At 42.1% G+C, this 15556-nt stretch overlaps 1 protein-coding gene across 1 annotated transcript in view; it reads left to right on the top strand.

The window, feature by feature from the left end:
- Positions 1-425: 425 nt before the first annotated feature.
- Positions 426-15556, top strand: part of gnsa (glucosamine (N-acetyl)-6-sulfatase a) — a 46472-nt gene continuing 31341 nt past the window's right edge. The window contains exons 1-9 of the mRNA XM_047389229.1: positions 426-736; positions 5692-5751; positions 6946-7152; positions 9534-9599; positions 10819-10917; positions 11040-11207; positions 14371-14453; positions 14589-14707; positions 14789-14892. Of these exons, the coding sequence (XP_047245185.1) occupies positions 575-736; positions 5692-5751; positions 6946-7152; positions 9534-9599; positions 10819-10917; positions 11040-11207; positions 14371-14453; positions 14589-14707; positions 14789-14892 (1068 nt within the window). The 5' untranslated portion in view covers positions 426-574. The remainder of the gene's footprint in view (positions 737-5691; positions 5752-6945; positions 7153-9533; positions 9600-10818; positions 10918-11039; positions 11208-14370; positions 14454-14588; positions 14708-14788; positions 14893-15556) is intronic.

The following is a 15556-nucleotide window of genomic DNA, read 5'->3' as shown; positions in this document are numbered from 1 at the left end:
CTGAACCCCGTAAGAGACTCTATGGAGTATTGTCTAGAGGAAGATGAAAACTAACAAACAGCCAACAATGCAGACGACCTGAAGGCCAATATCAAAGCAGCCCGGGCTTCCATTACATATCAGCAAGATAAACAAATCAGAAGATAAAGAAATCTCTATTACGTTTAGTTTTGGATTATTTCTTATTTTTGTAATTTATTAATTTACAGTCTAATGTGAAACAGAACAGTCTTGTGCCACTAGTGTTTAACTGTATCACAACAAGCCTCAGAGTCACAAAACTTGATTTAAAACCCTTAGAATTATTTTACTCCCCTTTTTCCTTTTTCCACAAAATGCCACACACAATATGGCGGAGAGACTGACGGATGGTGGCAGTCAGCTGACTGGGACTTCCGCCGCTGAGCGGTAGCACGTGACCCGTATACACGGAAGCGTTTTCTCTCGTTGAAGTGGTGCAGGAGAACTCTGAGCGGGTAGTTTTACCACCCGAACACCACATTTTTCTCCCTTATAAGACGTCATTCTTTCTCTGCAGACGACCACCTTCGTTTTTTTCAGCATAATTCAGAAAATGGAGTCAACCCGCTCCTGTTTCAGGAGTTTATTGAGTTATCTGTTAATCTGCGTCACTCTGTGGAGCGAGCAAAGCTGCGGGTTGTTTGGACAATCCAACCGGAGACCAAACATCGTCTTAATCCTCACTGACGACCTGGACGTCGCGTTGGGCGGCTTGGTCGGTACATGTTATCCTGATAAACTGATATTTAATGTTTAACAGTTGCAGAGTCGCGTTGTCTATGTTTCATGGAGCTGTGCGAGGTGCTCTCATGTGTAAAAAAAAATGTCTGAATTTAACTTTTAGGCTGACGGCTCACATTCCTGGTTGAAACCATCATTTAAGAATCTTAATAGAGTCAGCAGGATCTTCACTACCGCTTTAAACCCATCATTTTAGGTTAAATTAGTGTATCATGTGGAGGAAAATTTTACAACTTCTAAAAGAAAACCATGAGGGTCCATGTAAGATGACTTTTGTTTGTTTTTAAATTTTTGTTCTAATTATACACGAAGCTGAAATTGGCTTCCGATTCGGGAAACAGCTAAAGGGGTATTTCACCCAATTTTTCAAAACCTGGAGCATCCTTAATACACCAGGGCAGAGCTCAATTTGTGGCAGTGGCAGGCAGAATTGGCAGTTCCGGTGGCAGCCAGGAGATTCCGATAGGATGCCAGAAAGGTGCCAGCCCGCCCGTAAAAGCCTGCCACGGCGGTTACCGCTGTTTTTGTTGAAGCTAGTGCTGATTATCGGCAAATGGGATGTCATTATTGTTATAAGCTGTTACTTTTAAATGATGATGTCTTTATTGGTTTTTATTTGATAAACAGCGTTAGATCCATAACATAAGGTGGCTGTATTTACTTGAGATGGAAAATAAATAGCACTATGTGTGTGTAGATGACGTGCTGAAAGGATGATGAAGACTTATTGCACAAATAGTCGGTTTATTATACAGCACGAGTGGCTATTCTGAATTCTCACTCACAGAAAATTAAAAATAAATGCTTAAAAACACACTGCCACTCTGTGGAAATACCTGGCCACAAGGCTGCCATAGGATGCCAGGGAGACAAGACCGATAGGTTATCATTCTCCATGTATTGTTCGAAGCTCTAACCTGCAGACTCTAAACTGCTCTAACCGTGCAGTTATTGCTTGTTTCGCAACAAACATTCTTAAACCAAAATTCACAGTCACTTCAATTTTTAAGAGGAAAATATTGACAGACATAGTTTTGTGATCTCTTTTGCTCAGTAGTCCATAGCTCTGTTTCATTCTGCATATTGCACATTGTCTGTGGCACTCAAATTGCTTCTTTTCTGTTTGTGTACATGCTTTATGATTTATTTAAATATAGTTGCCTGAGCCACCTCAACCGGCTCCTCTCGATGTGGAGGAGCAGCGGCTCTACTCCGAGCCCCTCCCGGATGGCCGAGCTCCTCACCCTATCTCTAAGGGAGTGCCCGGCCACCCTACGGAGGAAGCTCATTTCAGCCGCTTGTATCCGGGATCTCGTTCTTTCGGTCATGACCCAAAGTTCATGGCCATAGGTGAGGGTAGGAACGTAGACCGACCGGTAAATCGAGAGCTTCGCTTTTCGGTTCAGCTCTCTGTTCACCACAACGGACCGGCACAGCGCCCCCATTACTGCACCAGCCGCACCGATCCGTCTGTCAATCTCCCGCTCCATTCTTCCCTCACTCGTGAACAAGACCCCGAGATCCTTGAACTCCTCTACTTGAGGCAGGAACTCCCCTCCAACCTGGAGAGTACAAGCCACCCTTTTCCGGTCGAGTACCATGGCCTCGGACTTGGAGGAGCTGATCCTCATCCCAGCCGCTTCACACTCGGCTGCGAAAAAGAAGAGACGAAATCCACTGGTCCCCAAACCAGAGCCCCTCCGGCCCTTGGCTGCGTCTAGAAATCCTGTCCATAAAAGTTATGAACAGGACCGGTGACAAAGGGCAGCCCTGCCGGAGTCCAACATGCACCGGGAACAGGTCCGACTTAGTGCCGGCAATGCCGACCGGCTGGGCAAACTCCCATGAACCCTCGAGCACCCTGTAGAGGGTATAGAGCTGGTCCAGTGTTCCACGGCCGGGACAAAAACCACACTGCTCCTCCTGAAGCCGGGGTTCGACTATCGGCCGGACTCTCCTCTCCAATACCCTGGTGTAGGCCTTACTAGGGAGGCTGAGGAGTGTGATCCACCTGTAGTTGGAACACACCCTCCGGTCACCCTTCTTATGAAGGGGGACCACCACCCCAGTCTGCCAGTCCAGAGGCACTGTCCCCGACCGCCACGCAATGTTGAAGAGGCGTGACAACCATGACAGCTCCACAACATCCAGAGACTTGAGGTACTCGGCAGATCGCATCCATCCCCGAAGCCCTGCCATTGCGGAGCTTTTTAACCACCTCGGTGACTTCAGCCTGGGTGATGAAAGAATCCAACCCCGAGTCCCCAGCCTCTGTTTCCACCACGGAATGCGTGATGACAGGATTGAGGAGATCCTTGAAGTACTCCTTCCACCGCCCAATAATGTCCCCAGTCGAGGTCAGCAGCCTCCCATCCCCACTATAAACAGTGTTGGAGAAGCACTGCTTCCCCCTCCTGAGGCGCCGGACGGTTTGCCAGAATCGCTTCTAGGCCAACCGGTAGGTCTTCTCCATTGCCTCACCGAACTCCTCCCAGGCCTGAGTTTTTGCCTCTGCCCGGGCCGTGGCACGCTTGGCCTCACGGTACCCGTCAGCCGCTTCAGGAGTCCCATAAGCCAACCACACCTGATAGGACTCCTTCTTCAGCTTGACAGCGTCCCTTACTACCGGTGTCCACCACCGGGTTCGGGGATTGCCGCCACGACAGGCACTGCAGACCTTACGGCCGCAGACCTTACAGCCACAGCTATAGGCAGCAGCATACAATAGAAGCAGAGAACATGGTCCACTCTGACTCTATGACATCCCCCGGAAGCTCTCCTGGAGGTGGATACATCCCTGGCCGAGGGCTCTGCCAGACGTTCCCAGCAGACCCTCACTATGCGCCTGGGCCTTCCAAGTCTGTCCAGCTTTGTCCTCTTCCAGCGGATCCAACTCACCACCAGGTGGTGATCTGTGGACAGCTAAGCCCCTGTCTTCACCCGAGTGTCTAAAACATGCGGCCGAAGGTCTGACAATACAACAACGAAGTCGATCATCGACCTCCTGCCTAGGGTGTCCTTGTGCCACGTGCACTGATGGACACCCTTATGCTTGAACCTGGTGTTCATTATGGACAATCCGTGACTAGCACAGAAGTCCAATTACAAAACACCACTTGCAGGTATTGGATGTTCAAACAGCCAATCAATACAAAATCTAAAGGTTTTTGCTAGGTTTGAGGAAGACTAATTAGTCTTTGTGGACACTAAACAGCATAGCCAAAGTATATGTACAACAGTGACCCCTGTGGCATCCTCTGGCAGCCTTGTGGCCAGGGATTTCCACAGAGTAGCAGTGTGTTTTTAAGCATTTATTTATTATTGTCTGTGAGTGAAAATTCAGAAAAGCCACCCGTGCTCTATAATAAACTGACTGTTTGTGCAATAAGTCTTCATCGTCCTTTCAGAACGTCATCTACACACACATAGTGCTATTTATTTTCCATCTCAATTAAATACAGCCACATCATAATTTAAAAGTAACAGCCTATAACAATAATGACATCCCGTTTGCCGATAATCAGCATGGGTTTCCACAAACCCATGCTGATTATCGGCATCACTTCCGGTGGCAGCTCCACAGACAATAGTAACTATAATGACAACCCATTTGCTGATAATCAGCATTAGCTTCCACAAAAGCAGCGTTAACCGGTGTGGCAGGCTTTTACGGCTGGTCTGGCCTCCTCGCGGAATCCCCTGGCTCCCTCCGGCACACAATGTGGCAGCTGGTACTGCCAATTCTGCCTGCCACTGCCACGAATTGAGCTCGCTGTCTCTCCCTTAATCTGTTCCAGCTCAAAAACTCGAGTACTTAGACACTTCAAACCTGGACTGGATTATTCTACACTAATAGCAGAATTTTTTTCACATTTTTATAGCCTAATTATTAGGCTTGTACCAGGTACCAAAAGTATAATTTTCATAGACTTCATAATTAAAACAAAATTAGAAACCGATGTCTAGTAAATATATAAGTAAATATAATAAATTATTTCACAGTTGAATAATTTTATTGTTTCTATGCTGCAGTGCTCTGTGAAATAATTTAAACTGTAACTGCTAAGAGTCAAATAGGCCCTAACAATTGATTGGCTGGTTAACCTGCACAGCACATTGGTTTCTGACCAATTACAATTGAATCCAGGGATTTACTTCCATACAGTTTTAAAAGATGCATAACAGTTTATTTTCTCTGTCTGACTTGAAATCAGAGTATACCTTTCCTGTTTTAGGTCGGTTAGAATTAACGAAATAATTTATATTTGCTCAAATGGGACAAAAATGACAGAATTTTAGAGAAATTTTTAAAAATCTACATAAATTTCCTCCATATTGGTAGAATCTAACTTTAAACTGTAGGACTTTCTTGAGATGTCCCTTCAATATTTCTACATAACTTCCATTCCTAAGGTGTCCTCTATTTTGTAGTACACCAGTTCTCCCTGCACCAAAACACTTCCACAGCATGATGCTGCCATCTCCATACTTTACAAGTTTGCTCTGTTTCCCCTTTTGCCTCCAAATCAAAGGACGGTCAATATGGCCAAACACTTTCACTTCAGTTTTGTAAGACCGCAGGACGCGTCATCGAGAATGAAGGTCGTCTCTGAATGCTGCTGAATAATCTGTGGTACACAGAACAATGGTTGCCTCTGTGTTTACACCTGCCGATAACTGTTTAAGGAGGCACTAGAGGCATCTAGGTGATGAATTTGTAACATGGGGGAAATAATTTGCACTTGTACCTTCAGAGTTATGAAGAAACGCGAAAGTTTTCTGCTTTGTATCTTTAAATGGACCTTTTGGAAACTTTCTGTTTTTTTTTTGTAGAATATGTCCTTTCGTTTTTTTGACAAAAACAAATAATTTCCCACTCAAGAAAAATACTATAATTAAAAGAAGAAAAAAACTTTTGTTGTCTTTTAGAACCCACTGAGCAAAACCAAAAAGCTAATTGGTGACGCGGGGATATCCTTCACAAACGCAGTAAGTATCACTACTTATAAAGGAGAAGCATAGAGCTGCCACCCTAGCAACAAAAAAACAGAGCTATATCACGTTATAATGTGATAACATTATCATTCTAACTATAAGCTTTTTTTCATGTTTGTACAAGAAACATTTCATGTTTGAATATCAAATCACGTTATTGTCATGGTATAACAAAAAACTTCACATTTGTGCAATGTAGCATTTATACTGCATTACTGTGATAATTTATTGTGCAAACGTCAAAAATGTATTATGAGAATAATTTTATCAATGGAACGTAAAGCAGTTCACGTTCAGAAACACCATCAATTCTCCGTTAATACATGTTCCAAATGATTTTTCATACATGCGTCACATTAAGTGATTTCTGTCTGTTTGTTCAACCCCATGGGGGACAAGATATTTGACAGCATAACCCGCCTGAATGCAGTTCAGATGGTGTGGTGGTGTTAAACTCCAGTCCTCGAGGGCTGCTGATAAGGCTGCACAATATATCGTAATAGCAATATCAGTGTGTGCATCATTCATGCTGCCAAGGACTGTTTGAAGTGCAATAATTGTTGGCTAATTTATTCCATGTGATATGAATTATTTTACAGGCTAATGTGAATATTTAACCAGCTGGACAGAGTCTCATGGCAGTAGATGCGTCACAAAGTGATGAAGGGCTGATGAGGAATCAAGAAAATATTGCAACTGATATCGCCATTGCACGATTTTCTAATTTCATTGATGTGTGTTGGATCAGGGACACACCTCAATCAAAGGACTGAACTGATGCTCGGCTCCAACTCATTCCTCCTCCTGCACAGACAGATTTGCTTAAAGTTCCTTCTCAGTGTATGAATGATTATCATAACACTGTCCAAGCTGCTTAATAACAGCATGAGCATGGCTCAATCCAAGCTTGAAATGGAACTTAATCAGTTCCTGTAGACGAGACATTTTCTCGGTCTGAACCGTTATATTTAGTATGTTATGAGGTAAACATTATTGTCAAATAAAATTTAGTTTTTTCTTATATGAGGTGAAAATATATATATTTTGTAAAAACTTGAAATTATACACACATGAAAAACTTAGTACAATAAAGTTTTCAATCAGCTCTATTTTTCTCTTGCTTGGGTGTCAGCTCTATGCCTCCATACTCATCAGGAATGTGACTGTCATTCTGCTGATGTTCCTCAGTTTGTTGCCAGTCCTCTCTGCTGCCCGAGTCGAGCCAGCATCCTGACTGGGAAATACCCCCACAACCACCACGTCATCAACAACACGTTGGAGGGGAACTGCAGCAGCACAGCCTGGCAGAAGAGCGAAGAGCCCCAGACTTTCCCCGCTTTGCTGAAGATCTATGGAGGCTATCAGACCTTCTTCGCAGGGAAATACCTCAACCAGGTGAGCAAAATGACATGCAGCTTATTCTTCTGTTTTAACCAGTGCAACATAATCTCACACTAATAATTGGAGAAAAATCAAATCTTTAATTTGAGTACACTCCGTTTTTAAGTGTGTATTTAATTGTAATGTCTTAAGTGTTTGAGAAGAAGTTTAATTATAAATGATCCAACAGTTGAGCGGATTATTATTTTTCTAAGTATGTTAGAAACTTAAACCAAGTTAACCAGTTATACAGGTACATCTAAAAAAAAAAAATAGAATATGTTGAAAAAGTTTTTTGCCATTTATCTCAGAAAGTGAAACTCGTTTGTTATATAGATTCATTACACAGAGTGAAATATTTCTGGTCTATATTTCTTATAAATATGCTGATTATGGCTTACAGAAAAAGAAAACCCAACATTCACAAGAAAATTTTAAATTACATTAATTATACAAGATCAATGAAAAATAATATTTTAAACAGAAATGTCAGGGTTCTGACATTGATTATGCACTCAATACTTGGTTTTGGCTCCTTTTGCATGAATTACTGCATCAATGCAGCATGGCATGGTGGAGACCAGCCTGCGGTTCTGCTGAGTTGTTCAGGAAGCCCAGGTTGCTTTGAGAGCAGCCTTCAGGTCATCTTCCTTGTTGGTTCTGGTGTCTCTCGTCTTCCTCTTGATAATACTCCATAGATTCTCTATGGCCAGTTTGATTGGCCAGTTTGCTGGCCAATCAAACACAGTAACACGCTTTTGAACCAGCTTTTTGTACCCTAACCTTACACTCGGAAGTGTGGACCGGTACCAAGGCGACTGTGGCTCAGTAGGAAGAGTAGTCGTCTTGCAATCAGAAGGTTGTGGGTTTGATTCCAGCTTCCTCCTGCCATATGTCGATGTGCCCCTGGGCAAGGCACTTAACCTCAAGTATGAATGTGTGAGCGTTAGTGAGTGCGATTGGGTGAATGTGGCTCTAGTGTAAAGCGCTTTGAGCGGTCTGTATGACTGGAAAAGCGCTATATAAGTTCAGTCCATTTACCATTTTACCATTTACCAAGTCCTGCTGCAAAATGAAATCAGCATCTCCATACAGCTTGTCAGCAGAAGGAAGCATGACTAAAATGTTCTGGTAGATGACTGTGGACTTCAGAAAACCCAGTGGAAAAGAACCAGCAGATGACATGGCATCATCAACGACTGTGAAAACTTCACACCGGACCTCCGGCTACGTGGATTCTGAGCCTCTCCTCTCTTCCTCTAGACTCTGAGACCTTGATTTCCAAATGACATAGTTGTGGTAAAATTCATATTTAACAAAGGAACCCCCATGAAGGCCTGTTGTAATTCTTCCCCAGGCTTGTTTACTGAACCCTGCACAGAGTGGCATCCTTATCTCGTACTCTCCAGCCCTGGATCGCTTCCGGAGACTAAACAGAGCCATGTACACTAAACCCAAACATAAATAAGGCCTGCAGCTGGAGAAACGGAGTGAATACTTTTATCAGGTCATGCAGAGTCATAACACAGCTATTTTCTATTGTCCAGTCTTCCCCATCCATGGTTAGACTGAGAGACCATTTAGAGGCTCAGGGGTTTTCATGGGTTTTGAGTTTATGACCTGATTAGGGTGCTGACACCATGAGTTTCTAATATCAAACGTTTTCACAATATGTTTATTTTCTGAGAAACTGAATTTTGGATTTTCATTATCTGTAAACCATAAATCATCAATATTACAAGAAATAAAGGCGTGGAATATTTCACTCAGTTTAATGTTCTTTTACTTTCTCAAATGAGTGATATAAAATAATAAACTTTTTCACAATATTCTAATATTTTGAGAAGTTCCTGTGCTTGACATGTTTTTTTACACTGTAACAACTCAGTTTATTACAATAAAAATTATTTTTAAACATCTTAAATTTAAACATTACCAATATTTCCAGACATCCATTGTGCTGTAATAGAACAGATGTTTTCCTCAGTCTGGCTGATTTTAAATAGGGGAATTTAAATTCTTGTAGCCACAGCATTTTTCTGAACCCTTTATCAGATCAAAACCCCTCTTTTTAACATATTTTTATTTTTTATTTATATGTTTATTCTAACAAAATCTCATTGTACCTAAATCATTCAAATTAGTCATAATTTCAAAGACTTAGGAAATATAATTAGACACTAACTTTTAAATAAGGTCTAAATTTTAGACAAGGACAGAATATTGGTTCATTTATAATTTTTGGGATAAGAACATTTCATTCTCAGGTAAAATCTATTTTTTCCATCTGTCTTCCTCTGATTTTACTTTATTTTGTCTTGACCTGGATCAGTTCAAAGGATTTCTGTCCTCTGTTGAGATAATTAGATCATATCCATGTGGTTTATGTCTTCCAGTATGGACACGCTGAGGCTGGTGGAGTGGAGCATGTTCCTCCAGGCTGGAGCTACTGGGTTGCACTGGTAAGACTGAGAGTTCAGCCTTGGAGGAAACATTTTAGCTTTTAAAGTTCAAGTTAATTTAAAGATCCAACCTTAAGATCAAATGGGAGTCTTTTTGGGTCTTACAATAATGATCTTTACAGAAATCATGACCACATTGAAGTCCTATGGAGTAAATCTAGGCATTAAACATTTTTTCTTTAATTCAGTAGGTGTCATTTGAAGGGGGAGTACAGTCAATTGGAAGTAGGGTAGGCACCCCTGCTGACAATAGCGAGGGTAAACCACAAAAGGTCATTGCTAAAGAAGCCGGTTGTTCATAGACTGCTGTATTCAAGCATATTTATAGAAAGTTGAGTGGAAGGAAAAGGTGTAGTAGGAATAAGTGCGCCAGCGACAGGGATAACCGCAGCCTTCAGAGGGTTGTCAAACATAATCCATTCAGGAATTTGGGGGAGCTTCACAAGGAGTGGACTGACGCTGTAGGCAGGGCAGCTGCTCTCTGCCTGCTCCCACCTCCTATGGGCAGTGGTTCTCTTAAGGACCATCAATTAATTTCCAAACTAAACACGCTGGTTCATGGTGGTATTGTTTTGGGGGAAACCTATGTGCATCTGAGCAGCTGATTTTATGTGTTAACTTTTCCCTGCACTACCTCACTGAAAACCTAATTTCTTATCATCCCATGACCAATCAGTGAACAACAGTCTGTTCACATCACATGTAGTCCCTATTCAGCCCCGGACGTACCTGCTCAGTATCAGGGACCAAAAAAGTAGGTACACATATGGAAAAAAAACAGAAATGGAAACGTTCAGAAAGCAGGCTGAGTAGAGTGGAGCCGGGCTGAGTAGAACAAGTGGGAAAGGGGAGCATAAGTGTTATGGATTTATATAATAAACTCTCTGAGATGTGTTGTTTCTGGAGCTGTATTTGTATGCTATTAATAACTGAAAACCAGGAATACCAGAGCATGATATCGGTGTAATAATCTGACCCTGTGACACACGCAATAAACAACCAAATGCTTCCTTTTAAGCCTGCAAATATTGGTATAGAAGACCAACTTTAACTTAGCCTTTTTTTGTGTTAAATTCTATTCTTCACACAGGTTTTGTTTGATAGACAATTGAAAGTTAAACAAGGTTTAAAAAAAGCAATCATCAAATTGATTTGTGCTTCAATTTATCTCTGAACAAAGAGATCTTCATAATGAATTCATTGTGATCATTGTTTCCAGGAGAAGAACTCTAAATACTACAACTACACTCTGTCCGTGAACGGGAAGACTCAGAAACATGGAGCAGACTACAGCAAAGACTACCTGACAGATCTGCTGGTGAGACACCTGATCATTAGTGTCACTCTTTAGAACAGTTAAAATTTCAAAGGTAAAAAATAGCTACAAAAGACTAATGGTGTGATTATTTTTTCAGTTTCTGATGATGGTTTCTCTCCAAGGCCAACAGGTCTTTAGAGTTCCTCCAGTATAAATCCAGCAACCAGCCGTTCTTCATGATGGTGTCCACGCCGGCCCCCCACTCCCCCTGGACGGCAGCTCCTCAGTACAAGGACCACTTCAACGACACAAAGGCTCCCAGAGATCCCAACTTTAATGTCCATGGGAAGGTGGGACACACTGTAACCAGATACGTCCACACATTGTATAAAACGACACAATCTTTTATTTTCATTCTGTGACATTAAATCTGAACAAACCTTTCTTGTGTGGGAAATGTATGCAAACTCCTCATTTCGAAGAAGGTGATAAAAATTATCTCACTAATCCGACCTTTAGCAAAAAGACCTAAAATGGGCCTAAAACAGGAAAAGGTTGGTCTGATTTAATGCCAGTCAGAAAACAAATTTACCAAAATGGTCCAACTTTGTTGTTGTCAGATAGCAGGGAAAAAAATCATATTAGCTTCTAAACAATTTATCAAAAACTTTCTCAATTCTTACTGGGAGAAAATGAGGAAGTCAAAGCAGAGTTAACTGGAAATTTAAAGCATTGTGGAAAACACAAAGATGACAGAACATTTATTCAATAAGAACATTTTAAGCTGTCATAAACAAATTGCAGGCAAAAACCAATGGGTTAACCCAGAGAAACAGAGCTTTAGGTTGATACTGGTAACGTTAAAAACAAATTCCCACGCAGTAGTTTGGTAAACATCCTTTCTCTCATATTTCAGAAATCTCCACTTAGGCGGCACTAAGCTAGGCTTTAGTGGAAATCCCTTCCTCTTGGCAGAAAGGCCACCTGTCCTTTCTTGCTTTTGGAGGTCATACATAGGTTCCTATTCCAAAAATGTGATCTTTCTGCTATGATGCTAGATGCAGTCTTGATATAATGAAGTCAGTCACTTAGGATGCCATCTTGAGATTTCATTTTTGTAGGGCAAAACTGCCCTGGCACATGTAGGCAACCGGCTTCTTCATCAGGTATCCGCCCGAGACAGGACAATGTCTGCACTTTTCAGCAAGATCTATTGGTACATTTCCCTCAGAAAATGGGAAATATATGCCTGTGAGTATTTAAAATACATGTTGTTATCATGTGAAATTTATACATGTTAGAATTTACGTGTCATTAATTACTTCTTTAGGAAATATTAAATATTTTAGTCCATATGTATCCATCAACCCATTCCTCCATCACTATCTGTTCTTGGATCCATACAGGCGACTGTGGCTCAGTAGGCTCAGTAGGAAGAGTAGTCGTCTTGCAATAAGAAGGTTGTGGGTTCGATTCCAGCTTCCTCCTGCCATATGTCGATGTGCCCCTGGGCAAGGCACTTAACCTCAAGTTGCCTACCAATCTGCGTATCGGTGTATGAATGTGTGAACGTTAGTCAGTGCGATTGGGTGAATGTGGTTCTAGTGTAAAGCGCTTTGAGTGGTCTGTATGACTGGAAAGGCGCTATACAAGTTCAGGCCATTTACCATTTTGTTTGTTCATTTTTCCATCTGTCTATTCTTCCATATATCCATGACATGATATCATATTCGACCCGGTGTTTATACAATAACCACTGACTGCGGAGGACCATTAACTCTAGGAGAATGAAGAAGTTTAGACATGAAAATTATGCTGGAAACCAGCTGTGCTGCAGAGCAAAAAAGCTTTGTAGATCAATGGAAAAAAATGTCAGAAATTCAAGTTTAATTATATGTAGAAAATAACTTAAACCAAAGCAGAAATATGCATGAGAAACTCACGTTAAATGGTCTGCAAATTATACTTTATCAACAAATCAAATGGGCCAGAAGGCATTCTTTGTTGACCAAAATTAGTGGTCCAAACTGAGAATCCTCTAGGTTTTCTTAGTCTGGACAGAATAAAAAGAAAACAAGTTAAATTGCAGGGCTTCAAATTCTACAATTTAGTAAAATGTAATACTTCACTGATGATGTACAAAAATATTTTTGGTGTCTTTGAAATTAAACTGAACTAAGAGGAAAATGTCTGGTTAGGAAAGTAAACGCCGGGATAGATATTAAAAAATGTAATATGTGGATTAAAAAAAAGATTTGTTTTAAATCTACAGAAAACAGGTGTGGAACATGATCTAAACAAATTACTGCATACAGTTGTTCGTTCGTTCGTTCGTCGTCTTCTGCTTATCCAGGACCGGGTCGCGGGGGCAGCAGACTCAACAGAGACGCCCAGACGTCCCTCTCTCCAGACACCTCCTCCAGCTCCTCCAGGGGGAGCCCAAGGCGTTCCCAGGCCAGCCGAGAGACATAGTCCCTCCAGCGCATCCTGGGCCGTCCCCTGGGCCTCCTCCCGGTGGGACGTGCCTGGAACACCTCCCGAGGAAGGCGTCCAGGAGGCATCCGGTATAAATGCCCGAGCCACCTCAACTGGCTCCTCTCGATGTGGAGGAGCAGCGGCTCTACTCCGAGCCCCTCCCGGATGGCCGAGCTCCTCACCCTATCTCTAAGGGAGTGCCCGGCCACCCTACGGAGGAAGCTCATTTCAGCCGCTTGTATCCGGGATCTCGTTCTTTCGGTCATGACCCAAAGTTCATGGCCATAGGTGAGGGTAGGAACGTAGACCGACCAGTAAATTGAGAGCTTTGCTTTTCGGCTCAGCTCTCTCTTCACCACAATGGACCGGCACAGCGCCCCCATTACTGTGGCAGCCGCACCGATCCGTCTGTCGATTTCCCGCTCCATTCTTCCCTCACTCGTGAACAAGACCCCGAGATACTTAAACTCCTCCACTTGAGGCAGGAACTCCCCTCCAACCTGAAGAGGACAAGCCACCCTTTTCCGGTCGAGTACCATGGCCTCGGACTTGGAGTTACGATGTGGAGAAGCCCCAAAGAAGCGTACCACCCAGACTGTTGCATGCCCAGAGTGAAGCATGGGGGCGGATCAGTGATGGTTTGGGCTGCCATATCATGGCATTCCCTTGGCCCAATACTTTTGCTAGATGGGCGCGTCACTGCCAAGGACTACCGAACCATTCTGGAGGACCATGTGCATCCAATGGTTCAAACATTGTATCCTGAAGGTGGTGCCGTGTATCAGGATGACAATGCACCAATACACACAGCAAGACTGGTGAAAGATTGGTTTGATGAACATGAAAGTGAAGTTGAACATCTCCCATGGCCTGCACAGTCACCAGATCTAAATATTATTGAGCCACTTTGGGTGTTTTGGAGGAGCGAGTCAGGAAACGTTTTGTTTTTTTTAAAAATAAAAAAATACAAATTTATTTTTGATCTTATTTCTAAAATGCCTCCAGCCCTATTAATTTGACTTTATTTTGTCTGTTTAGGACAAACATTGGTTGATCCGCCAGGCTAAAACTCCCATGACCAACTCCTCAATTCAGTTCCTCGATAATGCCTTCAGGAAACGGTTCGTGGTTTCATTCTTTCCTGTCTCTGATTTGTCTTTATCAGCTCCTCTTATCACATATTTCTCAGCTTTATTTCTGTCTTTAGCCATTATGTTACTGATCAAACATCTTTTGTGTTGCCTGCATTGCTCTAGATGGCAAACTTTACTGTCAGTGGATGATCTGGTGGAGAAAATCGTGAAGAAGTTGGAGGTCAGAGGTGAACTAGAGAACACCTACATCTTCTTTACTTCTGATAATGGCTACCACACAGGTGAGTTGAGTATGTTGGACACGACCTCTGCCAGTTTTCTTAAGGTGATGTGAGGAATTAACCTGTTTGGTTCTGATTCAGGTCAGTTCTCTCTGCCACTGGACAAACGTCAGCTCTATGAGTTCGACATCAGAGTTCCTCTCATGGTCAGAGGACCAAACATCAAACCCAACCAGACCAGCCAGGTACCTACACACATTCACACCATTGAATTTTATCTTCATCTTCACATCACACTGTTTCTCTTTATTTAGTGGTCAAATAATAGGAGCTCGCTGTAAAGTTTCCTCAGAGAATTTGGTAGTTGGAATAAATTCATCAGCCAGTTACTTTGGAAAACATGATGTATTAAATTAGTTTTATTTGCAACTTTAACATTAATGAATTAAACTTTTTCACTAAAACTGAATTTTAGTTTAGCAACATGCTTTAAATGCCACCGCTGCTATAGGAAACTCAATTATGTTTGTTTGCATTTGCATGTGTCTGTAAAAATGTTCAATTATATTAATAATGAAGTCTCTAAACATAAATATAACACAGAAAATTAACTTCTCTACAAAACATAAATGGTCATGTCGTCTTCAATAATAGCCAAAATGACTACAAATGAAATCACATACCAATCTCGGTCGCCAGGATTTAGCTGCTCAGTCAGCTGATCAGTCAGCTCTATCCTCCTGGTTTTGCAGCTCATACATCCTCTCGTGACCAGAAACAGAATTAACATCCCCTTAATCACTTAATGTCTGTCTCTGAATTAGATCCCGGTGGTATCCTGTCCATAGATCATCTCATTGCTTACTTTTTAGCAGAAAGCAATTAAGCTGTCATAGGATTAGCTGAGCT

The sequence above is a fragment of the Girardinichthys multiradiatus genome, chromosome 17 (assembly GCF_021462225.1).
Source record: "Girardinichthys multiradiatus isolate DD_20200921_A chromosome 17, DD_fGirMul_XY1, whole genome shotgun sequence".
In the NCBI taxonomy this organism is placed as follows: Eukaryota; Metazoa; Chordata; class Actinopteri; order Cyprinodontiformes; family Goodeidae; genus Girardinichthys; species Girardinichthys multiradiatus.
This window is presented reverse-complemented; position numbering and strand designations above follow the sequence as displayed.